We start from the raw sequence: 24,263 nt of genomic DNA on the forward strand, positions 1-24,263 counted from the left end.
GTGAGTTTGTTTTGAAATTAGTTACAAATATGGAGTGGATCTTTTTCTAGGTTGAAAGGAGATTCCACAGATTGACAGATTGCTACATTATAGATTTGCTACTCTCCTTAATAAACTTCAGTCAATCTGTGGAAACTCCTTAATCAAATCTTAAGGAAATATCCATGATCTTCCCTATAAAGATTCTTTCAATTATTACCAATTTTAAGATATTATCAAAATCTAGAAAGTTAATGAACTGTACTGCCATCTCTTGTATTTGATCCATGGTCTATATGCTTTGTGGCCTTGACTTCACAGTCTCAGTCTTCTAAAATTTAACAGTCTTGGCAGATAAGCATGGGACATTGGCCAATGAAATGAATTTTAATTTTTTTAAATAGGGGTAAACGCTTTGACCTGGAGCTATGAACCAGTGAGGCCACAAACGGGGGACCTCATCCCCATGAGATTTGAACCTTGATGGCAAGGATAACAACACAACAACTTAACCATCACAACATGCCACTATTGGCAAAATGAATTTTAATTATGTTCAAGAACTTACAAATTTTTTTTTTTTCTGCAATTACTGAACAAGCTGCATGCAAGTAGATTCTTTTACAACTCTGCTACAGTATCATCCAGTAACTGCGCTCTGCTCAAAATAACAATTGCTCCAGCATACTTCTGTATCCTTTTTATAAAATTATGGTTTTAGTCTTTGTAAATATTTCATTGACTAATGCAGCATAATCTTCACCATTTGAAAAGATGTCTAGCTCTCCATTACAACTAAGTGGCACACTTTACATGCCTGACAGTATAAGTTTATACACAATTACCTTGATCCCCATGAAATAATTAATTTATTTTGTATCATTGCATTGGGAAACGTTCGTAAGAGTAAAAATAGTATCCTTTTGCATGTGCAATAATAGGTGACATTATATTGCATCAAATCTATAATTTGCAAATGCATTGTTGTTTGTTTCAGTTAAGTTGGATGTTACTTTAATAAATATGATATTTTTTCCTGAAGCAACAGTAAATGCAGTGCTATGTTTTGACAAGGAGCAGCAAAGATTATTGTTGATTTGTCTGTAAGGAGCAGCAGATAATAGTGCTGATGCTTTGATAAGTAGTAGCAAATACCATTTTTTTATGTTTCCATAAGGAGCAGCAATTACCATTACTGGTGTTTCATAATGATCAAAATTGTTTCATTATGTAGATGCTAATCTACTGTAGACCCTAAAACTGGATTGATTTAGATTTAGGATTGGAGTAAACATGTAGTGCCTTACTATTTTGAGTTATTATTAGAGGATATGTTCAAAATGCACTGTCTCTATGTTTTTACAATTACTTTTCCATATAATTTAACTCTACAGTTTTTAATTGAGGCACGCTGAGTTTTTACCGAGTGATTTTATTAGTTCCAGAGTACAAAGTGTTGCCTGCAAGTTCTGACAGAATTCAATCTTGATACTATGCTTTAATCCAAAGAAATCTGTCTGCCTGGTGGCTATTCTTAAGTACATGTCGAGAAGATTGCACCATTAATTTTGCTTTTCTTATGTACATAAATTGTTTGGTATCTTTAGTTTATGTTTATTGTTTTCTTTATGCTATCAGTTCTATTTTTCTGTGATGTTTGGTAGTGCTCAATGTTTTTCCTCTTAACTTGTGATATACATACTCTATGAAAAATTGAAAGAAAGCAATTTAGCTACAGCTGTTCACAAATTCTGTTTTTATGTAATTGAATATTGATTTTGTCTATGTTACCCGGGGATGCATCCCTGCCCAAAATCCCAGAGTTTCCTAAATGGGGATATCCCCGGGACAAGTATGGTACCCCCCTCCACCCCGCCCACCTCCCCGAAATCTAGGAAAATGCAGGAGACATCGTGGAAATGGGGGGATGTCATGGGGAAAAATGGGTGACGGTCAACCGTCCCCAACGTTAAAAGCACATAAAAAAAAAAAAATGTTGAAACCTAATTTTAGAGCATAAAATAGCCCCTTTGCTGATACGCACTCAAAAAATCAGAATTTTGAAGTCATGAAAACTGAGAAATTTTTTGAGGACATATGTCTGAAACAAAGTCTAAAGACATGGTCTGCCAATAGGTGCAATCAGACTGTTTGGACATCAAAATCACCAATGCATAAACCTGCATTTTTCTCCCAGTCAGATCAGATCTGATTGTTCTGAGGGCAGATCTGCAACATGTCAAAAACTTAGAAATTAATGCACAATTTGCTAAATATTACCTTAAATATGCAGTGTGAGGCCTAATAATGGGGTACAAGTCTTAGGATTAGACTGGTTTTAAAGGAAAATTTCAGATTTCTATGATATTGTTCACTGCCAAACTTATATTTTTGTTCAACTATTGATATGCAAATTGACAATTGAAACTATTAAATGAATGCATATTGACAATTGAAACCATAGTTGGAAAACTCTCACTCGGCAACAATTCAAAGACCCTAAAAGTTTTTTCGGGAAAAAATCGGCCAATTTTTATAAAAACTCGGGAACCTAAAAAAACTGCTAATTTTTTTTTTATTTTTGCAAATTTCAATGAGAAGTTGCATTAAATGAGTTAATTAAAGAGAACACAAAAGAAACAAGCAAAGTTAAGATACAAATAAATGCCTCCCAATGCAGAAATTTAACTGGCAAATGGTGGCAAATTGCCGATTATTTGGTGATTATGCCAACTATGATTGAAACTGTTTTATGAATGTATAATAGACTAGAGTTAAAATTTAATACATATTGAGTACTGAATCGATTAATATTTCCTAGATGCAATTCAAATGGTGTATGTTAAGGTTCTATAATGCTTAAATGACATGCTTTGTGCTTAGTTTTATATGAGTGATATGTATATTTGCAAATTTCAGTATATATTTTAAAATTTCCCAATATTTATATAGCCGTCCCCATTTGCTATCCCCCTCTGTACCCAAAATCAGGAAACAAATTTGCCATCCCGGAAACCCGTACCACTGCCCCCTGCCATCCCTGTCCCGGAAACTTGGGTTAACATAGGATTTTGTTCATGACTCCAATTGCTATGATTAGTGTTAGTTTCTTTGTCTTGTCATGGCAAAGTGCTATTCTCATTTGTTATGATCAAAATCTAAATATTTAATAAACCTCACACTTTTTAATTTACAGCTGTTAAAAAACTTAGTTGGACGGAGGAAACAAGTAAAGCTATGGCTAAAAAACACATCAGATCCTCTGAAGTTTCAACAGCTTGACATTCAGCAGCAAGCACTAAAGCTAACTGCAAACAGGTCTGCACTTTTTTCTGATTTTCAATCTTTACAAATTTTGTATTATGGTTTCTTTTGCAAACTCAGATTGTGACTTTACTTTGTTGACTTGACTTGTGGAATATATTTGTACTCTCTTCTTCTAGCATGTACGGGTGCTTAGGATTTGCAAACTCAAGATTCTATGCAAAGCCACTTGCAGAGCTTATCACTTCACAGGTAACAGAAATATATGTCATACTTTGTGCTACTGGAAATTTTGTAGTATATTAACAGGAGTTAACCTAATTTCTGTTCAGGGAAGGGAAATCTTACAGAGTACTGTTGATCTTGTTCAAAACTCTTTAAACTTTGAGGTGAGCTAAATCTCTATCAATATTCACATTTCCATTATATATGATGTGTAAAAACAAAGGCTTCTCTTGCAATGAGTATCAATTTAAAAGGTGGGTAATTTTCATTGTAGCTTTTCTATCTGATACTCGTTTTTTATTATTCTTGATTGGCATGGTATGGCCATGTTCATTTCATCAACAATAGACAAAAGATTTGCAAATGATTTTGGTGTGATTTGTTTAGAGTGCTTACAAGTTCAATCATATATTCATGCCTCTTTGCATCTCTGATAAATGTGAGCCGTAAAAAAATAAGAAGGATATATATGGCCTATATTGAAGATGGCTACCAATTCCAGTGGTTTGAATAACTGAGATGCAAAAGGAAATAATTTGTTAAATGGTTTGCAGGATAGATCAATACCAACATATTGATTTAAAATATATGATTCAGGGAAACTTCAAAAAGTTGCTTTCAAAGAGTTTATTATTTATCTTGAAATATAAAACTTTAAACCTTTAAAGTGACACATATTTTGTGAATCAATCATTAGCTTTCATGTTTCAATCTAAAAAAGGATCATAGCTTTAGTTCACCTAATAAAATGGTGAAACAATGAACAACTAATAGAAATGATTGTCTGATATTAAGTAATTTCAGGGCTTGATTTATCACAAGCTTGTTCAAAGGGTCAAAACTTAAAACCTGAAGAAGTACAATTTTTAATGATATATGAGATAAGTGAAATAAAAATCTCACACTGGTTTTCTAAGGAGGGTCTCATATGCTACAAAGATTTTGTTCTTTTTTATGGCATCATTTTTGGACATTTTGTTGTACTCAATTTTGTATTAGCAAAATTGTAGCAACCCTACAGAAACTTTTGTAGTTTAAATTCTCTAAGGAGATTTCTTAGTTGTTTTGTTTAACTTTGGTTTTATTTTCGCCCTAGGGTTGTTGCATTTTCAATTTTGCTCGTTTCGAGCTATCTTAGGCCTTAATTAGAGTTGTGTTTCAAGACTTGAGGAATTACGTACACTGGAGGTGGGCTTTTTGTCAGTCCTTAATATTATCTCGGGTATTATATATTTGTAAAATGAAATTAAAACTTCATCTTTACATATTAGCATGAGAGTATGTGAATTTTAATGAGTTTATAATGTAATGGTGGACTTTTAAAGCTTGATTACATATTTTCTTTTTAAAATTCAAAATGCTTGTAACAATGTTTCTAAAGCTTGTCATAGAGTGAAAGACGTTTTTAACATATATTACATGTTTAAATCGCAAGAGTTTAGACAATGGTATAACCAATTGCCAATTGGTCATGTTCAAGATTCCAAAAAACTAAAAACTTAGTTCATGATTAAGGATTCATTCAACTAATATTCTAATATGCATCAGAGTCTGAATCATAAGGATTCAAAAGAAAATCCACATTCTCATCATCATCTCCAACTGTTGGAAGATATTTGAACAAAAAATGGTTCTACTTATGCTAGATGCACCACATGCCACACTATCATCACCATCTCCAATTGTAGTAAGATCATGAAGTGTTGCATCCAAACCATACACTTAGGGGCTACATCCCAAGGCTCTGTTGTCCCTTCCTTGTAATGATCATTTTTACATGACAAAAGACGCAAGTTGGTGTGGACAAAGATCAAGTCCTCAACTTTCTTGGAGCCCAACTAGTTGAGCTTCACTGAATGGATAAAGGAGTATGTACAACAATTCCTTTCAGTAGCAAAAGAACTAGCAACCTAGATAGTGGTCACAAAACATACAAATGAAAAGAAAATTAATTTTAAATTTTAGAATGCAAGTGGTAAACATAAAACAAAAAAAATTAAAAACTTGAGATAGGGCCTCGATTGCAAGAGGTTTAAGATGCTTGAAAGGTTGACCATATATGTACCACCATGTGATAGTTCCCATTCTATTTTGATCCGTTAGTGCAAATGGAGAATGTTTTAATCCCAAAGCAAACAACCTAGATTCTAGCCTCACTTTTTTATGCACTTTTTCTAGTGGGAAGAGTCTTGTAAGAGCTTTGTGGCACCCCTCAACAACCTTCTCATCCACGAATGGTGCAACAATGCCTGGCATACCAAGTACCTCCTCACTATAGTACCCCTAGGAGATAAGACATATGCAAGAAGGTGCAATGGGGTAGTCATCTTCTCCCAACGATGGTGGATGATTGCTTCCACTCGATTGCATAAGGCTTCACTTTGTGTGGGTTTACTTTCATGTGCTTGTATAGAATGTTACCATGGTGTTCGTGCCATCATACACATCCCCAAGCAAGGTGTATATGTATTAGAGAAGTAGAGCATAGTCATGATGGGCTCAGTCAAATCCAATACATATGCCACATAAGCCCACCAGTTATCATCCAAGACCAAATTTGTGACCCTTTGGGCTTTCTTTGAATTTGAGGCTTTCCATATGCCCCATTGATTAGAGATGACCTTTTGGCTCAATGCATCTTTTACCTTGAGGAGCTGTCTTATAACAATTGTATGAGATGCAAAATGGGTCTCAACAACCTAAGCAAGTTAACAATATGTCATACCTTGAGGATCTATCTCATAACAATTGTATGAGATGCAAAACGGGTCTCAGCAACCTAAGCAAGTTAACAGTATGTCATATGGTGCATGGGGTCCAAAAAATATGGTCATACCGACTCTCAACCAAAGCACTTGCATCCCTACAATTTTTGGCAATGTTTGTGACCACCTATACCGCATTCTCACTACCCACCATCTCGATTGCTAGAAATGAACTCGGTATCCTTCACTTCCCCCTCACAATCAACAACCTTCAAAAACATTGCCCTTTTGGGGGACATTGCAATCACATTAATCAGTGGTTGGTTTCTTGTATCCTTTCAACTTGAAGTTTTCCAATATTTTTTGATCAGTTGAAGGTCTTTCTCTATATGTGTCTTCTCTTGTTGCAATAGAGTCGTACACACCTTTTCATACCCCGTGCTTGTGTAATCAGCTGGTGATTCTTTGATTGTTGCCACCATTTCCTTCCAATATGACGATCTCACCAAGTCGAAAGGAAGCCCATTCGCATAAAGGCAACGTGCAATAGCTTCATCAACACAGTCTCTTGTCTCCATTTTAAATGTGGTGTGCAATGGGCCTCTTTTGCTGGTTGAACCACTTCTTCCTCATCCTTGCTTGCTACAGGCACTTGTAAGGATGGGTGTTGGGAGGATATAATTGGTTCAGTGGGTGCATGCATCTTGCTCTTTGAGGATGGAGCTTGATAGTAGCTTTTTTTGATCTTTGGACCAATGCATCGACAACTTCTTGTTCTTACAAATGAAACTATTTCGGCACTAGTCATCCTAGTACTAATTTTGCCTTTGCACATTTCAAATCCTTTGCCTGTAGGACCCATAAAATGAAGCTTCACCCAAGAATATGAGGTATTGAAAGGTTTACTTTGACAATAATTGCACTTCCAATAGTATGAGCCACCTCTTGAAAACTACAATATCCTTGTTGTATGTCTCCACAAAGGAGATTCTATATTAGTTCCTTGCCCTCCTTGCCCCCCCCATTGAACTTTGGCTAGCACTCTCACTGGCATCCATTCTTGTCTAGTTTTTTGCAACCTATTATATATGAAAATAAATGAATTTTAATTAGGTCCTAACAACTATGAACATTATGCATACAAGTGCAAAAACAATGAAAAAAATTGCTAAAATAGATATCCAAACTTTTTTCATTATGTCTTTAAAAAGAATTGAAAAATTTCTTCAAGAACTTGAAAAAATAAATAATAAACTTAAATTTATTTTTTCAAAATACTCAAGAATGGGATTGATCACTTACCTTAAATGCTTTAAACTCCTTTGAGGAATCTATCTTTCGCCTTTTGATCGATCCTCTTAGAAAATGCTGAACTTGCCTTCACAATGCAAACTGGAGACCTGTTGATGTCAGTTTTGTACCACTATATAACATATAGCAATTGAACACTTGATATAGAATACCGAACACTTGACCCTCTCTTGAAAAGTAAATACTCATGAAGAACATGAAAAAAACTCCAAGGTTCCTTACACCTGTGGATACTAGCTCAGTTATATTAATGTGATTTGCTGGTTAATCATGTAGACGGGCTTACGTTATTCATTCGAAGATAACTTGGTGGTACTTTGCTTTGCTTGACTTGTTCCTTTTCTCCTTGATCACTTTCACTTTCAACTACTCCTACCACTAATTGCTTATTGCTCTACTACTACTCCTATGGATGCAGAAATTAGCAAATGGACGGGGATCCAACCAAATGAAAGCTTGCCAGTGGCACTACCTCCATTAGTGCAATGATTCTAAGGGATACTCTTAGGATTTTCATAGTAACATCTATCTTCCAACCCAACTTGAAGTACAAGCGAAAAGATGAAATGCAAGTAGAACTTGGGAGTGATCGGACTAGATTACTACACAAGGTTTCTTAACAAGCCGCTAGGATGCTAGTGGCCTAGTATATAGATCCCTATCAAACATTCACTAACATCATCATACAACTAGCCATCTACTTCTACTCTAACAACATGAAATGAAATCCTACTTTAATTTGACAGATGAGAAGAAACATGCAAATACACCAAAACGATCATGTATATCCACCATGCAAGACAACAATGAATAAAGAACAATTTTGATAGTATTTTGGCAACAATTCTCCAACATAACTCTCTTTACAAATTAGAACAAAATGGCCTTATATAGAGGCTCAAAATTACAATGAGTGGCCAAGATTAAGAGGAAAAATCAAGGGTCGAGATTAAACCCTACAAACCCTAATTAGGGTTACCATCATTTAACCAATTACATGAGGGCACCAACTTTGTGGGCCAACGAGAAAATTACAATAATTCGTTAGCCAATGAGAACACAAGACACTTGGCATGATTTGATTGCATGCATAGGAAATTGCCACTTCATCAACCTTATCTTATAAATTTATTTAATCTTTGAGATGAGGTGAAGCCTTGGATGCTTGAGCTCGTCCTTAGAAACTTTCTCATCACCACTTGAACTTGCTTGTACATGATGTCCTGACCTTGAAAGGGTGAGGTCTCCATGTACTTGGGGTAATCTTGCCTTAGCCTCGGTGTGGCTTGCCTGGACGTGAACCTCGTTGCAATTTGAGAGTCTTGCTCTTGGCCACCACCTTGAAATCAAACTTGACCTCTTTCAACCTTTCGTCTCGCTTTCCTCCTTTATTATCCTTGCCTTCCTTAACCTTCTTGGTCTTTTCTAACCCTCCTTTTCGAATTTGGTTTGCGTGAATAGCCAAGCCTTGCCTAGCCTCAAATATTTTCAAATCATTTCTTCCAAATTTGCTCTTCCTTGAAATTCACTCTTCCTTGAGATTCACTTTTCAATTTTCACCGCCTCTAAATCAAAGAAAAGAGGTAGGACCCCATATAGAATTGCTTTTGATTTTGCATTATCCTAAGTTGCAACTCTAAATTTTCATTTATAATTCTAGCCCCATCAAAATTTCTCTTTCCATTTTCAATTTCATTAATAAAATAGTACATCTAGTTCTTGAATTGCATACCTTGAGCCATGCCCATGATCCGACTGAGATGCACGATAAGGTTGCCATACTCTGATTTGAAATCTGACCTGGTGAGCTTTGACGACTTGGTAACTCCCTTCTTGCCCTCGTGAAACCAATTCTGCCTTAGATGAATGAAGTAAGCATCTTGATTATCCTAAAAGAACTTGGCCGCCTAATCCATCATTACCACTGTCATGCCATTCAACTATACCATGTTCACTATGTTGATTGTTGGTGTCACTTAGTCGCCTCACTTTCTAGAAGAAGGTGGTCTTTGGCATCATGTCTTCCTTGTCTTTTTTAGTATTCGTTCCCTTTGGGTTCTTGCTTGTACTAACATCCACCATCCTAAACACTTTATTTCTGCCCCTTCGTTCTAAATGATATGGACTACACTTATCAATCTCCAAACTTCATTCTATCGATGAAATCTAGTGTATTTCTGCCTCTCCAAATCCTATCTCTACACTTATCAATCTCCAAACTTCTTTCCTAAGGATGGGACTACCACTTATTTCTGCCTCTTTGTTACCTTAGGATGGACTACACTTATCAATCTCCAAACATCAATCCATGGGTGGTCTAGCTTATTTTTATCTCTCCAAGTGTCCTATCATGAAATCTACACTTATATCTCCCAACTTCAGCCTATCAATGGAAATGATGAAGTGGTGGATGAGTAGTGCAAGAAGAAGATAAGGGAAACGAACCAAGCAAGAGCAAAGAATAAAATCCGCCTTTGAAACCAATCTTCACCTCAAAAGATAAACGAAAATCTTACCTTAAATCTGCTTTCTACCAATAATCAGGTCTCTTCAAATTCAGATAAGATCTCAGAAATTTCAATCCTCTTCCAAAATATGATGCCCTAGCAAAAAATCAGAATTCACCAACCTTGCTAAAATTTGCTTCTTTTACTGAATCTTGACCTCTTTGCCAAAATCGCCCAATTTGAAGGAAATTGCTGCCCTAGGGCAGAAAAATCTGCTCTAAATCAGAATTTTGGCTCTCCAAATTCACCCAAAATTGCCAAAATTCAAACCTCAAATCACATTGCCTCTTCACCAAATAAAATTGCCAAAGCTGGAAGGAGAAATCATTGCAAAAGATGGAAAAAATCAGAGTTCAAAATCGCTGCCAATCTTGCAAAAGTTAGGCCTCTTCACCACAAATTCGACCTAGGGCAGAAATCGCCCAACTTGCCAAAATTCGGATCTGCTTCTCCAAATCGCCCTAGGCCAGAAATCTCCCAACTTGAAGGGAAAAATCGCTGCCAATCAATGGAAAAAATCAGACTTCAAAAATTACCGTAGCTGGAAATTGGCCTCTAGAAGAAAATCACACATCCAAGGAGGAGGAAAAAAGGAATAAGGAAATAAGTGGAGGAGAGGCCCCTCCTACACCAAACTTTTTGCCTCCTTGAATAGGGCCGACCTACCTAGAGGGAAACAAAATTTAGTCCCTCAATTAATGGCCCAGATTTAAATGAAACATTAAATTGACTTAGCCTTATAGTGAAATTGGCCCATTTAATTGCCAGTTTGATCTAGAATTGCAAAATAGAAATAAGGTAAGCTTAAGAGATGTTTAAATTTTCATTTAACAACGTTTTGACAATTAAAATATCATTAAAATCGAATCTAGCAAGCCAAAATCAATTTTCAATTCCAAATTACCAATTTCCTTTAGCATTTCTAAAATCCTCTAGGTAAAATTTCAACCAAATTATTGCAATTTAATTCAATTTCAATTTTTTAACAGATTAAATCCTTTTCTTGGCAGTCAAAATTCAAACTCCAATTTCAATTTCACTATAAAAAAATCCTTTTCACCAAAAAAATTCAAGATTTTTCCAAAACGACTAAATCTAAAGAAATCATTTTGAAAATGCTCAAGCTTATACAATTATATCAAATTTTCAAAATCCATCTAAGTCCAAAATTTGCAAATTTATCTTGCCAGATATTGTTTTAACCTTTGAAAAAATGTTGTTGTTGAATTCTGTTTGGCCCAAGGATAAAATTACATGTTTCAAAAAATCAAGTTTCGCACCGGGTGAAAACAAATCAAATCCCCCCCTTGCCCGAAGGCGTCCAAGGTGTAAAAAAATCAATTTGAAACCTCTAGACAACTCCAAATTTTCCTAAGGCAATCGAAAAATTCTCACAAATCCGCAAAAATTGCCAAGGCTTGCCTGAAAAAGGGGGTCCCTCAATATTTTGGGGCAATGGTGTGAAAACCTCACAACAAGACCAAATGAGAAGTAGGTTGTAGTTGCAAACAAAGTTCCAAAATGAGTTGTGAATGCTTCAAAATTCACCTCTAGGGTCGTTTTAGGGTCTCATTGCAAAAAAAAACCTAAAAAAAGTCAATTAAGCACATGCAAATGTTGCAACGTAAGTTGTTTTTGGTATTTCTCATATATTTCTGGGCGTTAGGTCCGCAAGTGCCTCCATATGCATTTGGAAGCCCTGTGGAGGCTTATTGAAAGCCAACCATAGGCTTCCAAACGCATTTGGATGTCAGTATTTGGCTTCCATGCACATCCAGAAGCCTTTGTCCGGCTCTGCATTCGCATCTAGAGCATTCCTAGACGAATTGGTAATTTCAGGATTATGCCTATTTATAGGCATATTTTGCATGTTAATAGCTAACACTTAGGTTAACAGAGTTTTTATTTTGGTTAACGGACTTGTCCTTCCAAGATAACTTTGAAAATGACTCAATATGCCTAGATGAAAGACAAATAAGTAACTAACATTAGGAGAGATTGCTTTTTGAATTGACAAATTTCCTTTGAATTTTAGAGGTACAACACCTTGTTTATTGTAATCTATGTCTAGGGGTATATACTTTTAACTAGGTAGCAAAAAAGGCAGACTAACACCTAATAGGCCATGCTGCAAATGTAATGACTTAAATATCATCCACTAAGCACCCACATAGGATGATCAAAAAATAAATAGCAATTTCTTTTTAAATGATGTGAACAAATTGAGACTGAAAGATCACATAATAAACATACCCATGGTCTGATATAACAAGATAAAAACGTCAAGGAATGATTCCAAAAACACAAAGGAAAATGGCAATCAAAAGGAAGTATAGATGAACACAAAGATTTTGAAAATTTCCTTTATTTCTTGGACAAAATCAGAGAGGTCAAACACTCGCTTTCCCTGTACAACAAAACATGCCTAAAGAAAATCACTTTTATCTCTCCTCTATTTTCAAAACTGAGAAAGAACAAACTCTTAGGATCTATTCACACTCGTGCCTTAAAGGACAAAGAGATCAGGAAAAATCTCACTATTGACACCTGTAATTAACATAATCAAAGTCCAAAAGAAATCTTGCGGGGAAAGAAACCATTTGCACAATGGAAGAGATCAATTACACCTGCAAATCCACTGTAGTAATGGATGAAGTACTTTTGCAAAAGAGAATTTTATTCATATTGTAATTTATTGATTTTTTTGTATAAAATGGAGGAGAACCTGTGTTCAATGGGGATGTGTCCAAGAACCTCAAACTGCTGTCCTAGTCCCCAGTGGCATTTCATGTATGGTGGAACAGCAGGGGATGCCCCCTGGCTGCCTCCAAAAATCTTCAAATCTTTGAAATGTTTCCTACATGTGTTGCCGAATAGGAAACATGAAGGGAACATCTGGCTGCCCCCAACAATTGTAGGAGTTGATGGGTGACTCCTCAACACCCATAGATTCCCTACAAAACTAAAACAACTCCAATAAGGGTAAATGGCAATAATGGATTGCTTTAACAATGCAAGCTTGATTGATTGAATATACAACTAGATGGCCTTGTTAGCCATCACATTTACCATTACACTAAAAGATCAACTTGTTAATGTCCAATACAACCACAACACTTATTGAACATAGGAAGAGGTTAATCCACGTCGTGAATCTTGAAGGGAAACATCGGCTGTTAGTTCAACAGTCCCTCCTTAGCATTACTTAAGGAGATTCGAACCTGCGACCAAGCTCTGATATCACTTGTTAGCCGTCATGGTTGCTGCTACGCCAAAAGATCGACATGTTAATGCGCGATACAACCACACGACTTATAGGACATAGGAGGAAGGTAATCCACGTCGCGTTTCCTAAAGGGAAACGTTGGACATTAGTCTAACATGCCTTACTAATAAAAACAAGCAGAGAGGTAGGATTAGACATGATGTTGATATGTGCCATAATCTTATACAATGAGACAATCGCCTCAGCAAATTATTAATGACTGCGTTAACTAGAATAAATAGAGGCCATAAAGATAAGATATGATGCATCTTATCTTGATAGCTAAGACTCCAGAAACAATGTATAGGACCTTAGTAAACTTAAGGCATGTGAATAACTACCCTACTATGAACCAGTGTAATGAACCCAACTGACTTACACTACTGCAATGCTGCATGATATTGTTTTTGTATAGAGATGCTTTGCAATCTTGTGGTTTTTACAGAATATATGATTTTTTGTATTTTCAAATATAGAGGAATGCAGAAATCGAGTACAAGTTCAATAACCAATGGAAATGCCAAACCCTTAATCACAATTTACTAACAATTCAGAGCTGCAACTTAATTGTTCATTTACTCTAAGAAATTACGTTCAGAATTGAAAGAACCTAATGGTTGTTGTAACTGCTTAATTTTTGGCAATGAGAACATGAATGATCGAACACTCTTTTTGGTCCATTTCCAACCCTCAGCAAGGTAATGACTGCAACTAGGAGAAGTGGGATGTTGCCTTGCCTCCAATGTTGAAACCACAGGTCCAAATCACACACGTGGTCCAATCAGGTAGCCTGCGCCAGCTCATGCAGCACCACTCCCAAAGCATGAGTAATTAACAGCAAGAACAATTGCCAATATTGGCATTTGTTAACAGTAGCAGGAATTCACTTTTAATGGCATTAGAACACAATAAAAAACACAGCTCCATTACCAATATAAACTCTGCCCAGCTAAGATGAATATCTATTTAAAACCCATGCCAATCTGTAGTCATAATAGATGCCAAGGTATAGGAAGAAAGCACGCCAAAATACAGGGATATGGAGTTCCAAAATGCAGAGACCAATATCGCTCAGTGTCAGATATATTAAACCCCAAACACTAAGAAGAATGCCACCCTGTTATGTGTAAATGGCAGCAGTATTGATGTCAAGATAACAGATGTAAATGGCACCTGATTTTGCAGAGATAATAATCACCAATCTTTAGTACATAATAGCCTTTTAAGGCAGAGTGAACACAGTAGAGGAAGATGCCCAAAATCGGATTGCAAAACTTCAATACAATTCACTATACAACAGCAGTGAATTGGAATGTTCAATTCAATCTTCAGAACATAGATTCAATTGCTTTACAACAGCAGCAATTGATGAACAATTCAAGAGGACTTCCTCATCCACTTGGCTGCATAAGTCGACATTTTGGCTAGTGATTCAAGCAAGGTGTTGTTATTTTTAGGAAGAACCTTATCATATTGTGCAGAAATTGAAGTGGACATGTTCAACTATTCTAGGCTTGAAAGCTATTAGTCCAAGCTTAGGTGCATAAGTCAACATTTTGGCTAGTGATTCAAGCAAGGTGTTGTTATTTTTAGAAAGAACCTTATCGTGCAGAAATTGAAGTGGACATGTTCAACTATTCTAGGCTGGAAAGCTATTAGTCCAAGCCTAGGTAACAATGTTACCTAGGGACACGTCCCTAGTATTTTTTCCAATGGTCCTTATCCCGGAAATGTTTTGGGGACAAGGGATGCCTAGGGGACTTTGACTTTGATTTCTAGAGGAAATTTGATTGACTGTCAAAGTAGCATGAATTTTGTTGGAATGTGAAGTCATCATAGATAACCACTAGTTGTGGCTGAGTCATCAAAAGGGGTTGAGTCATCATGGATGCTCATGTAGTGCGCCATTAAGGTGCTCATTGTAAGGCGAACACGCCGAAGGCACAATTTTTTTGAGACTTACTATAATTAGAATTTGTATGAGTCGTTTTGGTGACTTTACCAAAATGAGTAATTTTGACAAGTGTTGTACATATAGTTATAGTTGTGCAAGTCACACTTGGTAAATGGTTGTTATATGCAACTCAAAAGTCATGGTTATTCATACATTTTGAACATTGTTGTAACTGAAAATTCCTGAGCCATAATATTGAGAGATATTTGCCAGTGGTTTTTTGCTGGTATAATTTACTAGGTTTTTCCATGTAAATTCTGTGTTATGCATTTGCTCTTCTCTACCATTTTTTAAATTTGTTAATTTCAATACAAATTTGGCATATGAATTCTGCTAATATTTTAAGGTTCTATTCTGTATAAGTGCATGCTTTATCAATGTTTTCCCATGAATATTTTAAATTTATCTAAATATTTTCCCTATTGTTATATAGCTGTCCCCTTTGCCATCCCCTAGCCATCACCAAAATTGGCAAAAAAGATTGTCGCCCGGAAACTCGTCCCCCTGTCCTTTGCCGTATCCATCTTGGAAACATGTGTTAACACTGCTAGGTAATATAGAGACATGGATACATATCAGAATCAACTAGGATAAATTAGAATCCAGAATCTCTCTTAGATCCTCCTGAAGCTTGGTCAACAACCATTGAGGTGGCAAACTATAACAAATAAGGTGCTATTTGAGGTAATCAAAATCTCCCATATTAAACTTGTAATCATCATAAGTTATTGTGCCTTTTGCACCTAGTTTGCCATCCCTTAATGTCAGATCCTTTTGACCTTGCTTGTTGTACAGAATCTAGACATTGAAAACCCAAACAAACTAAATAAAAGGGTTTTGAAAGAGGAAAAAAGAAAAATAAAAAGAGTAAAAATAAAGTAAAACTAAGCAAAAAATTTCAAATTGCACCCCAACCATTGTCCAATCCTTCTGATCACATGACAATCACTTCTTGTAGCTGAGGTTATAATTTCTGAAGACTAATGACAGTAAAATCAAATTTTGAGGATTTAAGTGAGGTGGTAGGCTTTTTATTCAGAGTCCGAGTTTCATTGTTGGGCAAGTAACTTGTTATTTTTGTATTTGATATAGCCTTAGAGCCATGGGAAAATCAGTTGCCGCTTGAGAAATCTTGCGAGTCTCACGAGTACTCCCCAATTTTTTAAGAATTATGATTGATTTGTAAGTTGAAATAGCGTACCCATCAACTATGCTGATCCCATTTCACATAAGTTGAACAAAGTGTAGCAAATCTGTCTGGGATCCTGACTTAACAATGCATATTATGAACATTATAAAAAATTTACTTATAGTTATGACAATAAATTTACTCTTGTCCAAGTACAGAATACCTAAACTGTTTATAATATTAATAGTCAAACCTCTCCTCATTATTTCATTTGTTTCAATGAATAACAAAACACAATAGTATTCTACTTATTTGTTATTTAGGCAGGCATATCTCCTTCTGGTATTTTAGTTAAAATCTTATGTAATAGTGTTATCTTTTCAATTGAATTTGCTGTGAAGTAAAGTGCAACAATTCAAGCAGTTTGGTTATGCCTGGTCAACCAGCACAACACAGTAAATATGTATCATTGTCACTAAAGGATAGCATTCAAATCTTTAGCTTTTCATGGATAGATTTTGACGTCAAGGTTCACCATGTAAATCTCAAAATTTCTTAAAGTCTTGCCCTACCTTGATAGCATGCCTTCTTATTCTTTTGTGCTTTATTTTCTCTCTTATAATTGTGTTAATCCATTAATGCTTTGAGATGGTTTCTTTTCATTCATAGACCCTCTGTGACAAAAACTATTCATATTGCTACTTTTTTAGGGAAACACATTTTATTTCATATGTTAAATAAACTGCTATTAAACTAGTTATCACAGGTTTGCACTTTGTAATAAGATAAGTTTTTGATAGACAACCAAAGTTACCAGCATGATGTGTGTGGAATCTACATTGTTACTAAATCATAGTCCTCCACAGATGTAAATCTCAGGCTTCTAATGAGTGCATTTAACAGGATTTGTCATGTCAAACCTTATAATTTGATCTTATGTGCTCTGCATATATCACCTCACCATGAGAAGTTGGCACATCACAACGTTACATGCATTTACTTCATTGTACTGGCCTCTGGGTGCAAATCTACATTGGTTATGGTTTACATAACTGTGGGACTTAAGTAATAAATGCCTCTAATTGTGGTTCAATTAAATATTTAAAACTACCAAAAAGCAATATGAAATAATGATCTACAAAACCTAAGTAAATTAATATTCAAATGTAAAATATGAAATATCCATCCATGAGAGTGAAAAGATACTGTACAACGTGTTAAGTGGAAGCGACTATTAATCTAAGCATAGCTTTATTTTAGTTTAATCTTGCTGTTGTGGATCTGTCTCTAGAGGTCAGTCTGTTTCAAGTGGTTCTTTTCACTTCTTTCTTGAGGAAGTGCAAATTATAATCTGCACTGAACCATGCATAACTTGTTGGCAGGTGATCTACGGAGATACAGATTCAATCATGATCCATAGCGGTTTGGATGATGTTACAAATGCCAAGATGGTAGCAGCGAGGGTCATCAAAGAGGTGATTCTATCTTCCAAAAGATAGTTGTCTTTCTATGAGTTAAAATTTTAAATATGTAGAACTGATAGTTGAATATGGGAAGCGATTTCAACCATTGAATAGGTTTTTCTATGCTTTAAAATAGAATATTACGTTCTAGTTGTCCAATTGAGCCCTATTAGTACTTTCATCGTTTCACTGTATGCTTGTATTCCAAAAGGAAAATACCAGGGAGTTCTATATAAGAGGGATAAATTAAATTGCTTAGCTGTCCGTGTTTCCTTACAAGAGGCATCCTAAGCTATCTAATTTTTGTAGAATATGAGGCACTGGATGACTCCTTTCATCTACAGATCCTGCAGTTAGATGCATAGAGATTGACAGGGGGGGGAACACAAGGTGTTAGTGATGTTGGTTCTTGCCCCTTAAAATACATTTTAATGTACTTTACAGGTCAACAAGAAATACAAGTGCTTGGAAATAGATCTTGATGGTTTATATAAGCGCATGCTTCTGCTGAAGAAAAAGAAATATGCAGCAGTTAAAATACAATTTAATAAGGATGGCACCACTTATGAGGTTTGTGTTTATATAGCACACAGTTTTCCTCCTAAATGTTTTATGGTTATTTGATTTATGTCACTAAAGAATTTTATCCTGCATGTGAAGGTCATTGAACAAAAGGGACTTGATATTGTTCGTCGGGACTGGAGTTTGTTGTCAAAAGAAATAGGAAATTTTTGTTTGGAGCAAATTCTATCCGGAGGGTAGGTTTCTTAACTTTTATTTTAATTGAAAAGTTTCTTGCAAGAGTATGCTTTACATGACATTCTTTGCTTGCTATTGCTTAATTAGAAAGGGAAACTAGGATATCAGGTTAAATGTTCAAGGTCCAATATCCTCGACATATCCTTTAACCATCTGTCAAAAGCCAGAAAATTTAGGCTAGTATCAGAAAAATGGTAATCCATCAACAGAAAAATAAATGGATATCTTTGGGTTTCATGTGAATGAACCAAGAGGTGCAGCTTGAGGCATGACTCCAAAATAGACCTCTTGTATCCATTCCGAAGTTCATAGAAATTTCCCTCTCACAGGTGACAAGCTCTATACATTTAAGCTTCCTGATGGCATGAAGAGTTTTAACTTTTTGAAGCAAAGTTGCTTTTGTAGCATTTCTCCTCGGAACAAGTTCCCCAAGAAAATCTTTCTTGAATCATTATTTCAAAAGTCTGCAGCATGTACATTACTTTTCATTATCAAACTATTGTTTTATGCAACATCATCTTATTCTTCTTCTATTCCTTAAATTGTGCTTATGTGCTTGAGCACAGGATTCTTTTATCTCTTATATGTTATTGTCAGAGTTGTAAGCTAAATGATTGTCAAACATGACCGCTTCAGACATCTTTTGGGGTACGCAGGCACACTTGATGTAGAGTTGAGGATCACATACAATAAGATTGATCTAGTTGCATAGCACGTTCTTGTTTACCATTTTGAAAAGATAACATGACAATAACATTAAAATTATATATTGCTGTTACATTCTGTTATTGAATTCTTCTGTCATATTGGTATGTACTGCTCTAACTAAATTGTAAAGGAATGCTATACAGTGTATGTATATAAATCATTGGTAAGTGCTACATGGGAGAATGAGGGAAATTTATGTCACTATGGTAAATGGCAATTTTGACTGTCAAGAAAGTGATTAAACAGCACATGAACATCTTAGTAAATACGGAAGGATGGAAATCAGTAAGATTGTGGAGAGAGAATAAACCAACTTATATCAATATTAGCCCAATAGAAACAGAAATTGATTCATTGTCAACACAAATTGGCAAGCTTCAAAGCAATAGGGTAAGAAGTGATGATACATCAAAGAGTAGTCATTTGCTTGAAATGCTTTTATGTTCTGTTATTCATTTCTGGTATGCTGCATTTGTCTTTCCAAGCTATAAAAGAATGTATGTGTATTAATACTCCACTAGATTTTCCATGTTACATTTTACTCAGAAGAGTTATGTGGATCTTGCAAATTTGGAAGAAGCACGCTACTTACTGATTGGAGAAACACAGTATTTCCACAATTTTCAGGGACCACTAGCTTTCTCCCAGATTTTGGGGATGGTGGTTTAGAAACTAGAAATAAAAAGAAGCTGATAATAAATGACAGAAACTAAAAGAAGCTCAAATCTTACAGACAGGAATTTTAAAAAATATCGTGTTTTAAAAATATAAACACGAGCCCGTACAAAGTCAATTTGAAATGGATTCAGTGATAATGTTGGTGAATTTACCTTGCCTGGTGTACGTTTGTCCAGTCTTATAGTTATGTTGAAGACATCGTCTAACAAATAAATTTGTTTGAATGGTTCAGTGTATTTCCCAGAAAGCACAGGATAAAGATATCTTCTTGACACTTGTGGACAGCCTCCTATGCTTTAGTAGTTTAACATTTACTTAACCTCCAGCTAGAATACGACTCTTAACTAGCATGTAAGTAAACTTTTAACCACTATTAAGATTAGATCACGAGTTTGCTTTCCATATAGAGAAGGGTGTCCCTGGATGAATCCCCAAGATGGAAATGTTGTCCCATAATTGGGGCTCTGATTCCAGGGAAGGCAGAGGGAGGGTGCTTTCATTCCCATCCTGCCATCTCTGGGACCAATGGATCAGGAGCAGTACCCGCACTTAGTTTAATATAGTTGTGGTGTTGTATGGTTGTTAGGTAATATAATTATGTTGCATTGCTATTTGTTGTTAATGGAAAGATTATGTTTGCAGAAAGTATTTTGCTTAGCAGTAAGTTCATAATTTCAATAGCTCAAGGAGGCAAGGTTTCTATTTTCAATATCAAGAGTAAACATTTTCTTTTAAATTTATGATTTCTTAACTCATCTTTGACCACATGTTGATAATAAGTAGCAAAAATATAAGTATTAAGTTTTAACACAATTCTTGTTTATTTGGCATTGTTTTTGAGAACTTGTTTCCATGATATTATTTTCAGGTCTTGTGAAGATGTTGTGGAAGCTATTCATAATCAACTGCAAAAGGTAAATCTTAGGTTCATGTGGATCTAGAATAAGGTTTGTATGACCATGTTTTAATGGTGGTTGGTAACTTGGCCCCATGCATTACAATTTTTCCTTTGGGCTTGCAACTCTAAAGCTCGAAAGGGAGAGGTTGTAATAGTTGAATTGTATCTTAGGTGCAAGAGGAAATGAGAAGCGGCCAGGTGGAGCTAGAGAAATATGTCATTACAAAAACCTTGACTAAACCACCAGAGGATTATCCAGATTCCAAAAACCAGCCACATGTTCAGGTAAGGATACAAAATTCTATTTTTAAGGATCTCAAAATATCGGTTTCCAGTTAATGAGGTTCACCCTCTCTTGCATTAAATAATTCTAGACATTTAATGAGCTGTTGGTAATTATGTCTCTAATTCATTCTCAGGTGGCATTAAGAATGAAGCAGAGTGGTCATAGAATTGGATGTTCTGTAGGTGATACAGTCCCTTATATAATTTGTCGTGAGCAGGTAAAAAAAAAACGGTTGGATTAAATATGTATAAAATAAAATTTTAGAATTGACATTTGTATTTTGTCTGTCAAATCAGTAATATGTATTGATTTAAAGATTGTATTATTCACCCTTACTTTTAATAGATGGCGTAAAGAAACAAGACTCAAGTTTTGGTTCCCTGTTTTTTGATTGAGTAGGGATCTGGAGAAGGAACTACAACAGGCATTGCTGAACGGGCACGGCATCCAGATGAATTGAAAAGAGATAGTGGTAACTGGATGATTGACATTGATTATTATCTGTCACAGCAGGTATATCTAACTCCAAACCTTTTAAGGTGCTAGAGTTGAATGCTGGATTTCACAAGAACACTGGGGGATGCTACTCTTATTTTATATTTATCCATACCTAATGAGAACATAAGTATGCCAAGCATTTCTGTAATGTCTACAAAAGACAATCGTGTTAAAAGATAATGGTAAAATATAGATAAGGTCAAGCCAGATAATAAATTTCTTGACATGGTTCAAATTTATTGTATCTCCAGATTCATCCAGTTGTATCTCGATTATGTGCTCCTATCCAAGGCACAAGTCCTGGACGTCTTGCTGATTCTCTTGGACTAGAGCCATCTAAGGTGAACATCACTCTCTTGTTGAATGGTTCAGTTTTTCCCCAACCCATTGAATTCTGACTACTCTAGCTACGAGCTACTTCGTGTTGATTTTTTTGTCCTCAGTTTGAACCAAAACTGGGCTCTAATGCTGTCACTAAGGATCCAGCAACTGCTTTTTTTGCCACTATTCTGAATGATGGTGAAAGGTGCGATCTCAGATAATTTCTTATTTTTCTGCTTTCTTTCTATTTGCTTCACAGAAGAAATTGCTTGATTCTCATCAGATGAGCTTTCTTCCACAGATACCATGATTGTGAGCCATTCTCTATAGTGTGCCCACAGTGCTCTACTAGTTTTGAGTGCCCTAGTGTCACAAGCATGGTCAATGCATCCGAAAATTATGCGACTACTACTGAAAATGTTGATCAAGTCAATACAAAACACAACACTTCAACGGAGGCTAGTGACAAATGTGGGTATTTTCTTCATTGTCCAAAATGCAAAAATACTGGTGAGCCAAGCATAATTTCTCCTGCCATGTTGTCTAATCAGGTTGGTAATGTTCTTGAGCTTTCCATATTAAGGATAATAACTATTTAAATCTTCATTTTAGAAGTAAAATGGCTTTTCTAGTATACATGCTCAAAGAAATTAATCTTATGGTGTGCAGGTGAAAAGGCAGGCAGAGAAGTTTATCGCACTCTATTATACAGGAATTATGACTGTATGATTCTTAATCCTTTAACATCCTTTTTCTGAAATGTTGCTGACAAGGATGAATTCTGCTACGAGAGTGATTTTGTTCTAATCTTGTTTGCTTTCAGTGTGATGATGATATGTGTAAGCATACTACCAGAAGGTTGACCTTGCGGGTTATAGGTGATACTGAGAGGGGAACTGTTTGCCCGAATTATCCCCGCTGCAATGGTCGCCTCGTCAGACAGGTAAGAGGCAGAGCTGGTAATATATTTGGGGCGTTTATTTTGCCAACTAATATTTTATGGTGAAATCCAGCAAGTAACTTTTGTCGCAATAATTGATACAGTATACCGAGGTAGACTTGTATAAACAGCTTACATATTTTTGCTGGTTGCTTGATGCCCCACGTGTTTTTCAAAAGGTATGCGTTTGCCTTGGTTTTCATTCGTGCTTATCAAACTCATACTTCGAATTAACAAAAGCAATTTTGTAACTAACAACAACTTCTTGCAGTTGGAATATAGTGCGAGAATTCTTGCTGAGAAACGCCTAGATAAAGTGCGGCCTGCAATTGATGCAGCAGCAGCAACCATTCGTGAAATAAGGGATCGTTCCGCATATGGATGGGTGAACCTTGATAATCTTGTAGTTAGTATTTAACTTCTTGATTCCACAGCATGGATCAGTGTATGATTGTACCAATTATACGATATTGCTCGTTTTGTTGTTAGTTTTACCCACATGGGCTCACCTCTTGTACATATTCTTATTAGTTGCTCTCCATTGATCACCAAATCATTAATTTTATGTACTCTTCGAGTTAATTCGTGATACCAGCAATGTAAATTGGAGGACTTGCGTACTGTTGGGGATCTGATTTGTAAAATAGAAAAGTCAAGCTATTGATGATATACATAAACAGTTCAATTACAGAAAAGCCTACAGCAGCTGAAAAATAGCTGCGGTTTACCGCTTAATGAATACTTGTGTTTATTAGGATAGGGATAACTTGAAACAAGCTCTAGTAAGAGAAATTTGTCATGTTCCAGAATCTGCAATGTGCATCTTGCGTACAATTTGTGAACCTTAAATCTGCATTTTTTAATAAACGTCTTGATGATTATCATATCAACTAACTGATCAAAGTTTAAATGACATGGCGAGAGAATTCCAGTTGATTATTTAATATCACGTTTTACAAATTTGTAATGATAAATCAAATAACACTTTGTCATCTTTGTTTCTTTCTATCTATTGTTGATGATTGAAAATCATATATAGCTTAATTTAGAGAGGTGGAAATTACACGAGGACTCTTATAGATATATCAATCATCAACAGCTTAATTTAGCTTAATTTAGAAAGGTGGAAATTACACGAGGACTTTTATAGATATATGCTAAAAGCAGTATATTCAATTTTTTCAAATAAAAGTAAGATTATTTTATTCATTTGTTTTTGACATAAAAGCAGCTAAAACAAGGGGCTGACCTTATATAACAATGGTTAAACTACCATAAAAAACCCAGCAAAAAATCAGCAGATAACCAAACAGACCTCAACAAATTACATTAAAAACAGAAGTAAAATAAAGGAACTAGGGTTGATGCTTTTA

At 35.5% G+C, this 24,263-nt stretch overlaps 1 protein-coding gene across 1 annotated transcript in view; it reads left to right on the forward strand.

Annotated features, from left to right (window-relative positions):
• Positions 1 to 23,780, forward strand: part of ICU2 (DNA-directed DNA polymerase) — an 86,893-nt gene extending 63,113 nt beyond the window's left edge. The window contains exons 16-32 of the mRNA XM_089791433.1: positions 3,176 to 3,297; positions 3,423 to 3,495; positions 3,576 to 3,632; positions 17,722 to 17,814; positions 18,247 to 18,372; positions 18,463 to 18,560; positions 20,816 to 20,861; positions 21,017 to 21,130; positions 21,265 to 21,348; positions 21,531 to 21,644; positions 21,881 to 21,970; positions 22,073 to 22,155; positions 22,252 to 22,501; positions 22,620 to 22,673; positions 22,774 to 22,893; positions 22,995 to 23,069; positions 23,162 to 23,780. Of these exons, the coding sequence (XP_089647559.1) occupies positions 3,176 to 3,297; positions 3,423 to 3,495; positions 3,576 to 3,632; positions 17,722 to 17,814; positions 18,247 to 18,372; positions 18,463 to 18,560; positions 20,816 to 20,861; positions 21,017 to 21,130; positions 21,265 to 21,348; positions 21,531 to 21,644; positions 21,881 to 21,970; positions 22,073 to 22,155; positions 22,252 to 22,501; positions 22,620 to 22,673; positions 22,774 to 22,893; positions 22,995 to 23,069; positions 23,162 to 23,308 (1,746 nt within the window). The 3' untranslated portion in view covers positions 23,309 to 23,780. The remainder of the gene's footprint in view (positions 1 to 3,175; positions 3,298 to 3,422; positions 3,496 to 3,575; positions 3,633 to 17,721; positions 17,815 to 18,246; positions 18,373 to 18,462; positions 18,561 to 20,815; positions 20,862 to 21,016; positions 21,131 to 21,264; positions 21,349 to 21,530; positions 21,645 to 21,880; positions 21,971 to 22,072; positions 22,156 to 22,251; positions 22,502 to 22,619; positions 22,674 to 22,773; positions 22,894 to 22,994; positions 23,070 to 23,161) is intronic.
• The last annotated feature ends 483 nt before the right edge of the window (positions 23,781 to 24,263 follow it).

Source organism: Cupressus sempervirens, chromosome 7 (genome assembly GCF_028749045.1).
Source record: "Cupressus sempervirens isolate cs-2001-9-10 chromosome 7, ASM2874904v1, whole genome shotgun sequence".
In the NCBI taxonomy this organism is placed as follows: domain Eukaryota; kingdom Viridiplantae; phylum Streptophyta; class Pinopsida; order Cupressales; family Cupressaceae; genus Cupressus; species Cupressus sempervirens.